General features: G+C 40.7%; 1 protein-coding gene across 1 annotated transcript in view; it reads right to left on the bottom strand.

The window, feature by feature from the left end:
• ABCA12 (ATP binding cassette subfamily A member 12) overlaps positions 1 to 14,989 on the bottom strand; it is a 90,078-nt gene that overhangs the window by 31,829 nt on the left and 43,260 nt on the right. Inside the window, exons 19-29 of the mRNA XM_057412228.1 lie at positions 14,324 to 14,463; positions 13,635 to 13,754; positions 12,375 to 12,465; positions 10,874 to 11,053; positions 9,116 to 9,431; positions 6,371 to 6,485; positions 4,689 to 5,018; positions 3,744 to 3,813; positions 3,509 to 3,643; positions 2,659 to 2,814; positions 1,666 to 1,843 (exon numbers count right to left, since the gene is read on the bottom strand). Of these exons, the coding sequence (XP_057268211.1) occupies positions 1,666 to 1,843; positions 2,659 to 2,814; positions 3,509 to 3,643; positions 3,744 to 3,813; positions 4,689 to 5,018; positions 6,371 to 6,485; positions 9,116 to 9,431; positions 10,874 to 11,053; positions 12,375 to 12,465; positions 13,635 to 13,754; positions 14,324 to 14,463 (1,831 nt within the window). The remainder of the gene's footprint in view (positions 1 to 1,665; positions 1,844 to 2,658; positions 2,815 to 3,508; positions 3,644 to 3,743; positions 3,814 to 4,688; positions 5,019 to 6,370; positions 6,486 to 9,115; positions 9,432 to 10,873; positions 11,054 to 12,374; positions 12,466 to 13,634; positions 13,755 to 14,323; positions 14,464 to 14,989) is intronic.

Below are 14,989 nucleotides of genomic sequence, written 5' to 3'. Positions count from 1 at the left end.
AAATGAAACACAATAAAGAATCTCAACTAGTTTATTAATACGGGGAAAATACAGAGTAACAAAAGATACAGTAAAGGATATTTCTGATGTTTGGTTATCTTAACAACCCCAAAGACCATGTAATGACAATCAGGAAACCAGCTCTGAGAAACATCATCACAGTGTGAGGTGGCACGCTCAACCTTAGCGGGTGTCGCTGCAGAGGCAACGCTGACCTGGGTGGTATGAGGTTCTGCCTCCTCGTATTGCCTGAGGCTCCGGCTTTTATACTAGCAAAAATGCACACTCATTCTGATGTAGGAGGCCAGCCTACTTCGGAAGAAGTGGCCAGGTATATCGAGAAAGGTCTCCCAGGGTCAGGACTTTTCCAGGGATCAACCAAAGCAGGACCTTCCAGGGAGGAGCCACCAAAGACAAACAGTACTTTTCTGGTTTTGTGTGTTTCCCCACAGGCCATTATCCAGTGTCACTGACACATCACTGGACACTCATATAATGTAGTTAATCTCCATTCTTTGAGGTTTGTCTGCAGTATCCAGACAGCCTCATATTGCTAACCACAACAGGGATTGAAAACTGCATCTTCATCTTACTAATCACATCAGAGCATGGATGTGTGTAAGATTTCACTGCCATTATTAACTAGAAATGGGAGAGGACTTCCAGACAAGACACCTCACAGTGGGCAGTGCTTTAATCTAGTTCAAGCAAGTTACCTCCCTAGCAATACCCGATAGACGTGAGTCAAATAGGCCCTCTGCTCAGAATAACTACTTGCATATTATAGGTAATTTTTGGTGCTGTCCTGCAGGGACTAAAGGGAGAAGATATGTCTCAGACTGCTCTTCATCTTCCCAGAGTTTCTTTCTTTCTTGGGACTTTTAACTATCATTAAAAAGGGAAGAAGTAACTTGTGACCTTACTCAGGATTTGAAGCCTGCACTAGGTTTCAAGAAGCTATTATACTTTTCTGCATATCACCTTTGCCTACACTTTGCAAACAGGCTACGAAATGAACTGATAACAAGCTGAAATGAAGCACACACCTGTTTTATCAGGTTTGGCTCTTCTGAGTCTTCTATTTATCAGCTTAATGTTGCTTTCAGAGTGATGCACATAAATATCACTGGAGAAACCAAGTTCTACATGTCTGTTTTAGTGCTGTTATCTAGCAACACAAATAATAATTTACAAATGGCAAGGCTGGAAGGACTGAAAGGCCAATGTATTAACCCACTGCCATTCCAGCACAACCAATACATGAGTTTGTACAGCTCAAGTATATCTTTATTAAGCTGTCTTGCTAATACTGCTTCTGCTATGATGTGTTCACAAGCTACCCACAACTTTCAGAAAAGCCTAACCCCAGGCACCAAAGTGCAATGGAACAAAATGCTAGAACAGTTACTGTGCTGTGCATTACAGGTTCCTAACAGATAAAAAGCATGTTCCTAAGCAGAAAAGAACCTTTAATTCTAATAGATGAAGGGACTGATGAGGTCATCCATGAGTAAGATAGAACTACAGAGAAATTTGGCCTGATAAAGTCTCTTATTCAGTCTCCCAACACTGCTCAGCACCACTTGCTCACCAGTTGGGTGAATGAGAGTTCACCCAATCATGCCCCACAATATAAAAAAACCACCAGCTTTAAAGGATACTCACATGGTTGTAGTTTTCCCAGCTCCATTGTGTCCCAGCAGGGAAGTGATATTCCCTTCATAGAAGTTGATGCTGAGATTATCCACTGCAGCTTTGGATCCATAAACCTTCGTTATGCCACAGAGAGAGACTCCCAAGGTGAGATCAGTGGGCTCTGGTTCCACAGGAGGAGGGGATGCACCTTTGATACACCAAAGGGAATGGTCAGAGGAATGGTCAGTACTGCACTGCTGCAGATATTTGTGCTACTTTTTTTTCACCTTAGACACAAGCAGGGCTTTTAAAACCAAAATACAGCAAAAGTAGGTGCCTTTCAGCTAGGAATGTAGAGAACATTTCACAGGATCTATACCATTTTGAGCTCCCTAGGATTTCTCCTTTCTACCTCTGCAGCTTCTAATAACTCCTGACAATAGATATTTATCACTTTTGAAAAGGTCTCATGTCCAGATGTTTCACAGCACCTAACTAAGTTTTTACGAAGCACAGAAAATTAGAGGACATACAGCAAAACTACTGAGTTATTTTCAGTTAGATAGAATCAGGAAGCTTTTATGTGTGATCTCACAATATTTTACAGGCTAAATATTTAAAGAGATGAACAAAGAAGCACATATCCCCTTTATCAAGTGGAAACGTCTATCTGCTAGCACAAACAAAAGCGTATGACTGAGATATATGCCTGAGATACATGCATCTAAACTAACTGCTTAAGTACAACACACACAAATATGCATGTGAAAATCAGTATGGATTTCCAAACCAAACAGGAAGAAAAAATATAAATTAAAAGCCAAATCTCTATTCATGTAAGGAACAGCTTCCAGTTTTTCCTGTGCTACCACATAAGGGTCAATAGGGAAATGTGTTTTCTGAGTATGGTGACCTTTTATAAATTTGGCTTCATTTAAAAATGTGTTAGTATCACTACCTCATGTAGCTTGGCTTCATCTAAAATATGTGTTAGTATCACTACCCCATCTAGCATTCACATACATATCTTATTGTTGAGGGTAGCTTCTTTCCTTAACATCAGCTTGGTTAAGAGAAGGCCTCTTTGTTTCCCATTCCAGAAGGGGAGGTAACTGTTGTATTCAATCCAGTAAGATGGAAGCAATGGGAAATACCAGGGAGCAGCCATGCCATATCTACCTGCAAGAAGAGGAATCTCATTCATATATCTGTTTCCCAGGAAGTATCACTATCAGGGTACACTCAAAATAGCAAAAAGAAACTCCTCAGACATCTCTCCCCTCTTGATCTGTTCATGTACTACTGACACTTGGTAGAGAATTTGCGTGACTGACACAATAGGAAGCATTCGCTAATTTGTTATTCTGAGTAACTTCATAGCTAGAGAGCAGGAGTATTTTACATTTTCCACTGGGTAGGTTTCTGTATGCCACTAGACTGCTTCATTAGGTTGGGAAGAAAAGCAGAAGACAAATATACTGGCTCTTGCCCAAGGCAGGAATTACCTTTTGAAATCAAATGATATAAGTTACACAACACAAAATCACTCAACTGACAAATGCAGGCTAACGTGTTCTGTTCTCATTTTCACCCATCAGACTGCAAATACATCCTCCCATGTCCTTGGCTTCAGATTCTTCTGGAGACCCACTCACCCATGTGATAAGCAGGGGAGCCCAAATTCTCCCTTTCTCTGTCTCAGTTTCATTAATACTGTCAGACATCCACAAAGTCATACTCCCTTTGATCTAGAAACAGGGGTATCCTGTGTATGCAGACTGTCATACTGCCTGAACCATGGAATCAGCCAGTGTTGTCTTCATTGTTTTCCAAGAGATGGCACAGGACCAGCCTCAATGTTTTGTATCCTTACCTGGGAAAACATTCCTTATATACCATCCCAGGATGAAGTAAATGAAAGAGTCTATCAGAATGAGCCAGCACATCCAGCCAAAGGAAGTGTTGTCTCCAATCATTGGGGACTTATACATGTTGTCCCACTGCAGACCTGCAAATAGGAATTCAGAAATACAAACAGGCTCTACATAAGTTAATGAAATGTCACAACCATGGGAGTCAAAACCTAGTTTTGTCTATAATAAACATACCTATGCCCTGTGCCTCATATCGAGCGATGTATTGACTTGCATAACTGAATGCAGTTGGGGACAACAGACTCTGTGGAATAAACAAAATTGAAAACAGAGAACTAATGAATTAATCTCAAAGAGAAATTAAGTCAGTCAACAGCAGTCAGGTACCTCATTAGCTTGGTCCAGCAGCCAGAAAAACGAGCATTTCCCCCCCCCCCCCCCCCAACAGTCACAAAAAGCACTGGACCAGGCTTATGATGGGCATTACTTCTGATGCTGGGCTGTAATGTCTCCTTAGAGCCTGCTTTTCTTTTGCTTCACACCAGGACCCAACTTCCTCCCTCATAAAGGCCTTTATTTTAGGCTTTTGAAATACAGCAGTGCTTGAGAATTACCTGCCATGTGGTTAATAGTTTTACCACTAGCACTAATAATTGTTCTTTTCTGAATGGGGTGATTCAAAACAAGCCTGGCTTCTGGAACCTAATACCTACCCATTTCTACCCTTGGTAAGAAACAATACTTTACATCTATTTCCATAGCTAGGAATTTGAGATACATGAAACTAAAGGATGAGCAGAGACAGCCATGAGCGGAGCCAGACCTCTTTCACAGCCTGAACTCCTTAATGAGACAGCCTTGTTTTTCTTGTTGGTTGAAAGTAACTCAGTTTGGTTTGCAATTTGTAAGGGTGAGATACGTAGCTCAGACTACTCTACAGGTGGCAGGTAGGAACTCTCTGAATTTCAGTGCTTTCAGTCATGGGACACACCTAATTCCAGGTCTCCCTCAAACAGGTCATGGCCAACTCTCCTGTCATACCTGTCAACATTCACTGATGGAATTTAGAAAGACACCCAACCATGACAATTTGTGACACAAGCTATAATAAGAGCTGAAGTTTATTGAAGGTGTCTGCTTCCACGTACATGGTCCCTGTTACTGAAAAGCAGAGCTTACCAGCAGGCTCTTCACAGAGAAGCTCAAATGATTCTCAATGACAAGAAGCACGATGAAGGGGAAGAAGGTGAGGATGTATACGAGACTGCCCACCAAGGCTGCTATATTGGTGTTATTGAAGAACACGCTGATGAAGTAGCTCATTGCTGTGATGGACAGGCTGTAGTCCATAAGGTACAGGAACAGGAGTGCTGTATTTGTTTTGGGAAGGATGTCACCCACTTTTAGAACAATGATGAGGAAGGTGACAGTAATTAGAAGGAAGATGGCACACTCTATGAACCAGGCGATGAAATGGCTGCTGGCATTAACACCCATCATTTTCATGTACTACAGAGAGAAAGGTGAAAAAAAAATCACAAATGACAAGTGTTCATTGAGAGATCGTTCTGCTGATATTGAACTGCTGGTTTTTTTTCAGTTTCTAGACAAAATATCAACCAAACCATGCTCTTTCATACTCAAATGCATATTGATAACCAAGAAGAAACCGCACATATTTCCACAATGCCCTAGGTTTGCAAAGCAGTCTATTGCAGAGGAACGCTACAGACTGGATCTGCAAGTATGAAGCACTGTAGCCCAGAAGCACCAGAGCAACTTTTAGCTTTAGATTTGTAACTTTTCTAAAACATTTTTGTTATTCTTTAAAATAATGCTAATTGGTCCAGTGGCTTGAATGTAAAAGCTCTTAAATATCTTTGAAACCAATCCACTTCTCACACAACTCCAAGACAACACACAATAGGTAAACTACCATGGTTATAAGGAAGCATTTTTTGTTTTTTTGGTTTAAGGTTTAAGGAAGCTGATTTATACTAGCTGATGATCAAGTCCATAAGACTTGCATAAAACTGTCAATTTCTGTTTATAAATCCAAAAGAAACTACAGGTGCTGATGGCTTCTTGTAGATTATTGCACACCTAAAAAGATTACTGACACCCTGGGTCTTACAGACAGCGAAACTGAGTTCCCTAAATTAACAGGGCTGTCAGCTAGCCACTGGGGTTCACTCATTTTTAATCTCATCACAGTTCATAGACTGCCCTTTACTGGAAATGATTTTGGTGAATCAGTATTTGTCTCCATGGTACTGGATAAAAAACAAATCTGCTCAAGCTTCTGTTGCTTGCTGAAGCTTAGTTTTACAGAAGTTCTTTGCTGCTCATCTCTGTTGACAGTGTTTAGACCAAAAACCTGAGTTAATATAACAAATTCCCTAGGTCTCAATGTCATTTCTTTTCCAATAGACAGCTAGATGAAAAACTTCATTTCAGAGGAGCTGATGTAATATGTAACACCTTCTGAAATATTAAGTATAATAATTTCAAGGATAGGAAATAAGTCACTTTCCGTGTCTTTGCCCCAATAGGTACGACTCAAAGTCAAGTTTTAGAGAGCTTAAAATCTTCAGAAAACTTTGTGGAGTCCCCATATTTCCAGTGTTCAAAACTGCAAAGCAATATTCTCACCATTTGAAGGGCAAAGTCCCTGCATTTCTATTGTTTTGAGTTTGGTTACACTGTCAGAATTCAAACACTGCAGGTCAAACAATAGGTATTTGGAGTATTATTTCCTTAATGCATGTTTCGCTCCATTTAATATTGCACAGGAGACATGCTACCCACTAATAAGGAAAATCTGTTTATAATTCTGCACACCCCAGAAGGTTTCACCGTACCTCATAAAGCCTCAGATCTTTCTCTTGAACAAGTGTTTTAACAAAATCAGCTATAAACAGCACCCAGGCAGCCATCAGAGCAAATGGAAGAGAGTAGGTCACACTGGTTAAGAACCTGTAAAAGGCAAATGCAAGCTTTAGCTGAATACAAAATGTTCTGGGGATTAAGGCTTTATACAGAATATATTTGTCAGAATAATACTTTGGCACAGGAAAAGACATGCTTATGTTTCAAAATGGGGAGCATAATTAATAATTACAAAAATGGCTATTTTGCCCTTGCACTGGACTTTCCATTCACAAAATGCCTGACTGTTCAAATTCTTTTTTCTTTTTTTAAATTACAGAGGGATTTCCAGATGCATTGCGCAAGTTTTGCTGAGCAGCACAAGGAGCAGGTGCTACCATGGTCAGTGGCATCTCCTGGCTCCCTGATGGGGTGCATTCCAGTTGGAATGAGCAGCCAGCCATAATTCCCAGTTCTGTTACTAGACATAACGACCAAATGTTGTTATCAGGCCATACTTCCTGGTGCTGGAATTTGAATTCAGGCGCTTCCCCTCAAGAGTGTCTGTCCTATCACCCCACAGGACAGCTATTAGGGATCCAGGCCTACAGCATGGCTTCACAATTCTTGGCTCTTCACTTTAGTTGAAACTTTCTTCCTTGTGCCAGATGTGCACAGAAAAAAAGACAACAGTGGCAAACAGTAAATTTCTCCTTTTGTGAGGGAAAGCAAGTTTTTATAAGCAGGATATTCACTTCACTGTATCTACAGGGCTTACGCTTTCCTCCCTCACTTCTAAACCTGGCTTATAAAAAAGTAATCAGTGTTATTCCTGAGAAAAGTTTAATATACAACAATCACAGTGAGAAAATAATACGATTACATTTGTTTTTTCAATTTCTTTTTATCTGTAAAGCTGAAAATCTCCCATAAACCAGAGCTTTTGGAAATGCTTCCATGCAACTGAAGCCATATTGAGAAAGAACAACAAAGAAGCATTTCTACTAGTTCTTTGTTGTTTGGGGTCTTTTTGGCTGCCACCTTATACAGGATCTCTAGGCTACTAAAAATTCATAATTTCCCAACATCTTCTCTTTACTGGTGTATATATATTCCCTTCTTCTCCCTACAGGAGGGAAACCATGGAATAACAAGCAATAAAGTCATTTTATGACTACTACTGTATGCAAATCCAAAGCCTTTAGCTATTTTAATAATTGAGCAAACTTGTGTCCCTCTGTACCTGGGGTGTGGAGGGAAACCTGAAGGCAGTAATTTTTCTCAGCAGCCCAAGAACAAGAAAAGGAGCAGATAAGCACTGTAGTATGCCTCAAGCATACAGTTAATCATTGTCCAAAACTATCTCACAGCAATAATCCACATATTTGTTGCAAGAAGTTGACACTGTCTGAATGCTTACTGCCTGTGTACTTGCAGGCACTTTGCTCTTGAGAAGAGGTTATAGGTCCCCAGCTCTCTTAAGTGACAGGCTGACACAGAAGATTAATGGATCTGCTCTAGCTCCTATAGCTATAGCTCCCAGATAATCTTTTAGCTTATGCAGTAGACACACAGGCTTTTCAATAGGAAGAGCTCCTATGTCTGGTCTGTACCTTAGGTCCAAACAAGACACTCGTGTCAGGGTGGAGTGACCATCTAACCTATCAATACTATTTGCGGAAGATTCTTCAGTGCTTTCTGACAGACACTGAAATCCCTTCACTGGGTGCTTTCCGCTCAGCCTGGCCACCACCTGCTGCCAGGGTAATAACTCTGAGGAAGTACCATCTTGCCAGCTTTCCAACACAGACCAGAAACTGCCTTGCTAGAGGGGCAGGTCCTCATCTGTTAGAGATTCGCTTCTCTCTGTTGCATTTGACAGAGAAGCAGTTTATACTAGCTGCAGATCTGACTAAAAATGAATGGAAAGGAAGATAATCTAAAACTTTTCGATCTGTTCCACAGTTTAAAACTTATTCTGGCCCACACAAAGATAATGCTGCACTATTCTGTGTGACAGGCTGTTAACCTGGCAACTCAACACATCAAAAGATTCTCTGTCCTCCCTCATTATAGCAGAGATGAATGGTACAATTTTATCTTCCTTCTTGCGGCATCTGAGAGGCACCTGTATTGAGAACTATTCACTATGCACTAATCATTAGCTAGAATCACTGGAATGAATAACAAATATCACAGCTGGATAGCAATCTCCACGAACAAAGCACATAAACCTAGTGACTCTTTTTTGCCCAATAAATACATTTTCTAAGTTCTGCTGCATTGTCAGCATGCAAACACATGTAGAACAAGCCAATACTTCATATTTAACCCAAGTCCTGCCAAGCCAAGCCTTAGTTCTACCATGTGTAGTCAAACAGGGACAGCAAATTTTACTTGCCGTAAAACCTATAGTTACCATGACAATTCAGGTACATACAGAGCGCTGAAAACAAAAGACAGGCAAACTATATAGACCATATATATATAGATCATTTATGCTAGAGTCCAAACTTTCCTCTTTTGTTCAGATCCTTGGGAAAACAACAACAACAACAACAACAAAAAACAAAACCAAAAAAACCAACCAAAAAAAAAAAAAAGCCAAAAGAACAAAATGAAATTATTTCTATGTAATGTGAACATGGTATTAAGGAGACCAGTACAGCTGGTGAACTCCACCAGTCAGACAAGATGAGCTTAGACAAAGCATGAAAACAAAAGGCACATGAACTTACATATCCTTATTGTAGCAAGGGTAAGGCATGGCCTGGACTTGAACAGCTATTTCCTCTGGCTTCTTGCCAGTCTGTAATTCAATGATGGCTCTTTCAATGCTGTCCTGGATATAAATAAATGCTCGGCTGTAAATCTGGCTCTGGGAGGTGGAATTGTGAGGACCCACTGTCCAGATGCGCTCCCTGATTCTGTTGGTGGTTTGTGTGATCCTGCTGCTCATTCGGATGGTGTAGTTGAGCACAGGAGGGAGGGCCAAGTCCCCATAAACTGAGTGTCCAGGGCTGCTATGGCTTGAAGGCAGCTTGAAAATTATACCTTGGAACAGAAAGGGAAAAGGCTTTCCTTCAGAGCTGACACCATGGGAGCAGTACACAGGGATACATAGAAACTCCTCATTTTTATATGTCTTTTCTACATTACAGTCCATCACCTAATTTCTTTGCTGCACAAATAATGCTTAGATGGGCAGAGTGCTTATCAAGTGGAAACAATATATCACTGCAGCTACTCATACTTCCAAATGTGACCAGTGATTCTGGGTGTGAGATACAACTCCAAGAGCTTTTAAATATTTTCCCACTGAACATTCAAAAAACAGAGGTTCTCAGAATAACTGGCTGTATTTGGAAAAATCTTGCTGTTAACGTGGACTGTCAGATATCTGCTAGGTATGTCAGTACATGCACTTGTGAACGTGCTCAAAGTTACTCTATCAATAGAGGCCATGCAGTGATGCTGTGACATAAAAACCTATACACATATTTTTGTGCCCACACAAAGTCCTGCAGAGCTGAGATGTCCATATAGAAGACGTGAATATAGCAGCTTTGCAGGCTCCTGTTAGGAAATGGCATGCTGTAGATACAGTTTGACAGACAGGACTTTTTTCCATTTAATTGTTTGTTTAAATAAAGGTAACAGAAGTTCTTCCCTACAGAATGTTTTTCCTTAGTATTCCATATATAAAGCATATGATGGAATGGAGGACAATCATGGGAGAAAACTGCTTTCATGGGAATAGACAAGTATTATCAGGGTGTGAAGTCACAAGAAAAGAAAAAGTTTCTATCTACTCCTCAGTTATGAGGTATAAACCCAAACAGATCACAGGACTTATAAGTAAATCCTAATTGAGGCGAAATTGAGCATTCTTTAAAAATTAAGACACATTTGTGTCACTACATCAAATTAATGTAAGTTAATATAAATTAATATAAGTTCCTGTTCTCTGATCTGAAGCTGCAATCTGATCCCACAAATATGAAAAGTGTGACTGAGAAAACCCAATCTAATATTGCAGTGTTTGGCTGGAACATCTCAACAGCTTTATGACCTTCTGATAAATGGAATTGTCTCATATTTGGACTTGAGACCTTAAAGGTTTTTTCCAACCTAAATGATTCTACAATATCTTTCTTGATTAACGATCTTTTCCCATGGGGGCCTGAAAGAAGGTAGCTGTCATGAAGATCTCCTAAGGGCAGTGAAGTGTCATTCAAACTGAGAATTAACCAAAAGAAAACACCAGTTGACCAAAGGCTTTCTATACAGACAGTGGAGCTGTAAGAGAAGAGAAGGTATAAACAGGAGAGTGTAAAACACTGCCACAAGGAGATCTCAGTGTGCAAGTCCCATGCACACTGGCTCAGAATCAACTGCTGTGTGGTGAGAGCTGTTGATGAAAAGCCAAACTTCTTATGCTGGACTTTCATCCTATACCAAGCTAATTTACAGGAGGATTCAAGACTGTCGCATACTTGCAAAAAGCTCATTCTTCAGAAAGAGCTCTTTAGCAACCCTTTCCATTTCCTCTAAGTTTTTGACTGCCTGAATGCGGTTAAATGAGACACAGGAGGACACATTCACAGCGAGGGTAGCCAGTGTGTTCAGCTGCTCCACAATGTCAGAGTTGTTCTGCAATTCCAGCAAAATATCATCTGAAAAAAAACAAATCCACAAGCAAAACCAGTAGCATCATTACACCCAACAAAAAATCATCACATCATTCTGCTCTTTACGCTAACAATGACACCAGACAGGAAGGAAAAAACCCATTATACTGAACATTAAATGTAAAAAACATTTCTGCACTTAACAGTGCAATGAAGGCATGTTGTTGACCCAGATTTTATGTTAATCTTTTGTAATATGCTCGTGCGTTTGCCTTTGGGAGGATGCCAGCAATGGAATGTGACAGCCATCCCAAATCAGAAGATGCTACTAACCTGCTGAAGTTTTATACCCACATATGATGCTACCCATTCATCCCACATCTTACGGGTTTTGATGTAATCAACTTGTCTGTTGAGCTGTTCTGTCTCAGGGGAGCATGTGCTTTATGAAAGCACATCAAGGAAAAGTTATGTCTGTTCTGCTGATGTGTGTACTAAACCTGATAATACAGTTTAATAAAGACACTGCTGTTTCCTGGCTGTTTTAAAAGGTGACTGCATAATGCAGTGTAACTAATATGGAACAGCTGCTGCAACCATGATGATTTTACGGGCAGTTAAGACAGAAGCTGCTACTCATGAAATAACAAAGGGGTCATCACAAACAGTATGCAAATATCTTTCTGACTGCAAAAGACTACAAACACTCTTGGTTTATGCTGGGGTTTGCTAGCCTAACTCAGATTTATGTTGACATATATGGCTACTCATTGAAAAAGCAGGTAGGGGCACTAAGACCAACTAGGAAGGGACTGTGATCCCCATGCTGTGCTGGTATTCACTACTGCAAGTCGCTGATGATTCCCACAGCACAGATCAGCAACTCTCACCATGAAGGCCTGTGCAAGACCACCAGAGAACAGCAAATTCCAGCACAGTATCTCCTGCAATGACGCCTCTGGCTTTATGAGCCTGGGCACCTTTATCCGATTCCTTGCTTTTCTGCTCTGTAAAACTTTTAAGTTGAACCCTTATATGATGCAACTGAGCTCTCCACATTTCCAAACAGTGCCAGGTAACTCATTTGAAGTCATAATTATGGCTAAACAGTGTCCTCCAGTGGCCACACTCAGCTGCAGAGATTCCCATCCTACTATCCCTTCAACACTCACAGGAAACATCTCTTCATACAAGCCCTTTGGCTTTCTAAGGGTCTTTTCCAATAGCCTACAAATTTTTTGAATCACAGCTGAGATTGCCTCGCACCACAGCATCTGATACTGGCCAGAGAAGAGCTGTACCAGAGGATGGCTATAGCTTGGCGACTCTGGAGACCAGAGAAGGCAGCACATGCAGACCAACTTACCCAGTTTGTTTATTTGAGCCAGCAGTTCAGCTGCATCCAAATCCACCATCAGCTTGATGAAAACCTGGACAAAGGGATTCCTCAGGGTGTTCTATCAACAAGCAAAAAGAAAAAAAAAGCATCAGTTTGACCAGAAGCCCTTTGAGCTTATTCAGTGTATTTCTAAAATACAACAGACCAGCTTGCCCTCACTGAGCATTTGTACAATCCCCTCCTACTCCTTTCCTGACCTTTCCATATAATCACTCTGTGTATCAGGCCGGGGAAATGCTGGCAATGAAAATGTTAGTCCAAGTTACCAGTGTTTTTGGAGTCAAGAGATGTTGTCTATTGAGATGTTGTCTATTTTGGAGTCAAGAGATGTTGTCTATTGAGTCTTCATGAGTCTCATGGAAAAATCATGGATAATCTTTGTTATTCTAGAAGTGCAGTAAATTTCATTTGTGTCTGGTTTAAGTCCTGTTCACACAGGCAACAAATATTTAGCTTGGAGACCAGCAGACATATTCTTTTGGGGGCTGAACAGTTCATTATTTCACCAATAAGTGCAGTCAGGGAGAATATTTTATTTCACTTTTGCATAGTCCACTCTGGATTTTCTCTCGGTGCCATGAAAATGACAGTGAACTCCAGCCACTGAAATTAACTTCTAATGCTTTAGGGTTCCAGAGAGCAACTTTTCATCGTTTTTGTAAAAAAAGGAGACAAGTTTTACTGCAGAAAACAGGAAGCAAGTATGCAAAACATTACAGCATACCGCCTTCTGTATCCCAGCAAGGCTAGGCTCCTTAGGAGGGGGAAAAGGAATTTTATTTACAGTCACTGATGTACAAAGGCACCTTCTAGCTCTTATGTGTGTATCCAGACCTACATGCTTATTATAGATACTGTTTCATTTTCTGAAAAACTCATTTCTTGCCTAGTCTTGCCTGGCTGGATCACTCCATCAAGCAGAAAGTTAATTTACAAACTGAAGAGCATTCTCTGCTCATCTGAACCCTCCAGCAGGTCTCAGCATGGCCGTATTACAAACAGATCATTTTGGAAAGAGAGTCTGCATGGAAAGCTGTGTCAGGAGTATTTCTGTTGCAGGAACAGGCAGGCAGGCACAGAAACTGTGAAGTCCGGGTCAAAAGCCTGAGAAAGGTCTCCCCAGATGACCTACGATGTCCCTGAGGTCCCTGGAACCCCACTTTCAGTGAAGAAATTCATCTCCCCATTCACTCCTGTAAAAGAGATGGGGCAAGTGGGATATCATACCTTGATCATCGGAACTGTCTGGTTTAACTTAGTCAGTGAATTCATGATGCCAGAAGACTTGTCCAGCCACTCTTGGGACTTCAGGGCTAGATCAGCCATCTGCTCCAAGGTTGCATTAGACTACACAAAAGCCCACAACATACAAGGATTCATTTATTCATTACCTTACAGCTTTTAAATAATAAATAAGTCAACAAAACAGCTAAGACCAGATTTGGTTTCCTCAGGATTTTTCTTAGCATCCTATCTGTTTGGCAAAATGCCCCTATAGAAACTAAATTTGGATGCAAGTACTTAAAAATATGGCCTCATATGTGGCATTTGGAGCATGTCTTGGATATCAGCTCTTCTTCTGCCACTGGTCTGCTTGCAAACAATACTGGTTATAGCATTTGTCCCGGGACACATCTGTTATTGGCTGAAAACATGGGGGTGAAACTTCATAAACTGAAAGCCTTAAAAGAAAACAATTAAATATTAGACCAACAGCAATATTTTTGGAGGTAAGATTCATTCAAAGACAAAAGATGACTCATATGACCAGCAAGGCAACTCGGAAAAGATAATTTCACTAATACTCCAAACAGTCAGAGAACAGACTTGTGCCTCTCAGAGAAACAAGCCTGTGATAGATAAATTACAGTCTTTTTGAGTGGGCATATTCTGATATACTGTAAAAAGAGCCATACCTTTCCCATGATTGCTCGAGTTTCTACGGTATCTGGTGTGTAAAGGATCTTCCCCAAAATCATAGGTTTTAAAAAAGACCAAATTAAAGCTCCAGTTGGGGTCTTGACCAAATCCAGATAAAAGGATAAGCAAAATGGTGCTGCAAGGTAGCAAAAGCAAACAAATTGCACAGAGTACAAATAGACCAGACATGAGAAAGCTACCAGTGTTTTTTCCCATCTGCCCAGTTTGTGGCTGCGTCCAGTGAATGACTTCAGGGCCCTCTTCACTGGCTGATATAATGCCTTAAGAAAAGCACTCCACTCCTAAGATCTCCTGTTGCTGAACTCAAGACAACAAGAATCTCACTGTTTGAGCCAAGATTCTCTGCTTGAAGGTTAAATGGAGTTTTGTGAACTCAGAGGTCAGAGGAGCTAATAATGTCAGCAGGGTTGGAAAAACTACACATCAAGAAAAAGCAGTGACCTGTCAAGCCCTAAGACCAGATCATCAACAAACGGGAAACAGTGCAGTGTCAAGTACTGCCCTGCTACATAGGTTGTTTTCCTTTTAACATTAATGGAAATAAACCCCCAGATCTTCTGCTAGCATAAATAATGAGCACTTACAGCCCTCCAAAGACACACAGGGGAACAGCTCAGCACCGTATCTCTCTGGAAAGAGTA

Source organism: Pezoporus wallicus, unplaced genomic scaffold (genome assembly GCF_028554395.1).
Source record: "Pezoporus wallicus isolate ANWC-B61680 ecotype Strahan unplaced genomic scaffold, APGP_CSIRO_Pwel_v1 contig_6566, whole genome shotgun sequence".
Lineage (NCBI taxonomy): Eukaryota > Metazoa > Chordata > Aves > Psittaciformes > Psittacidae > Pezoporus > Pezoporus wallicus.
This window is presented reverse-complemented; position numbering and strand designations above follow the sequence as displayed.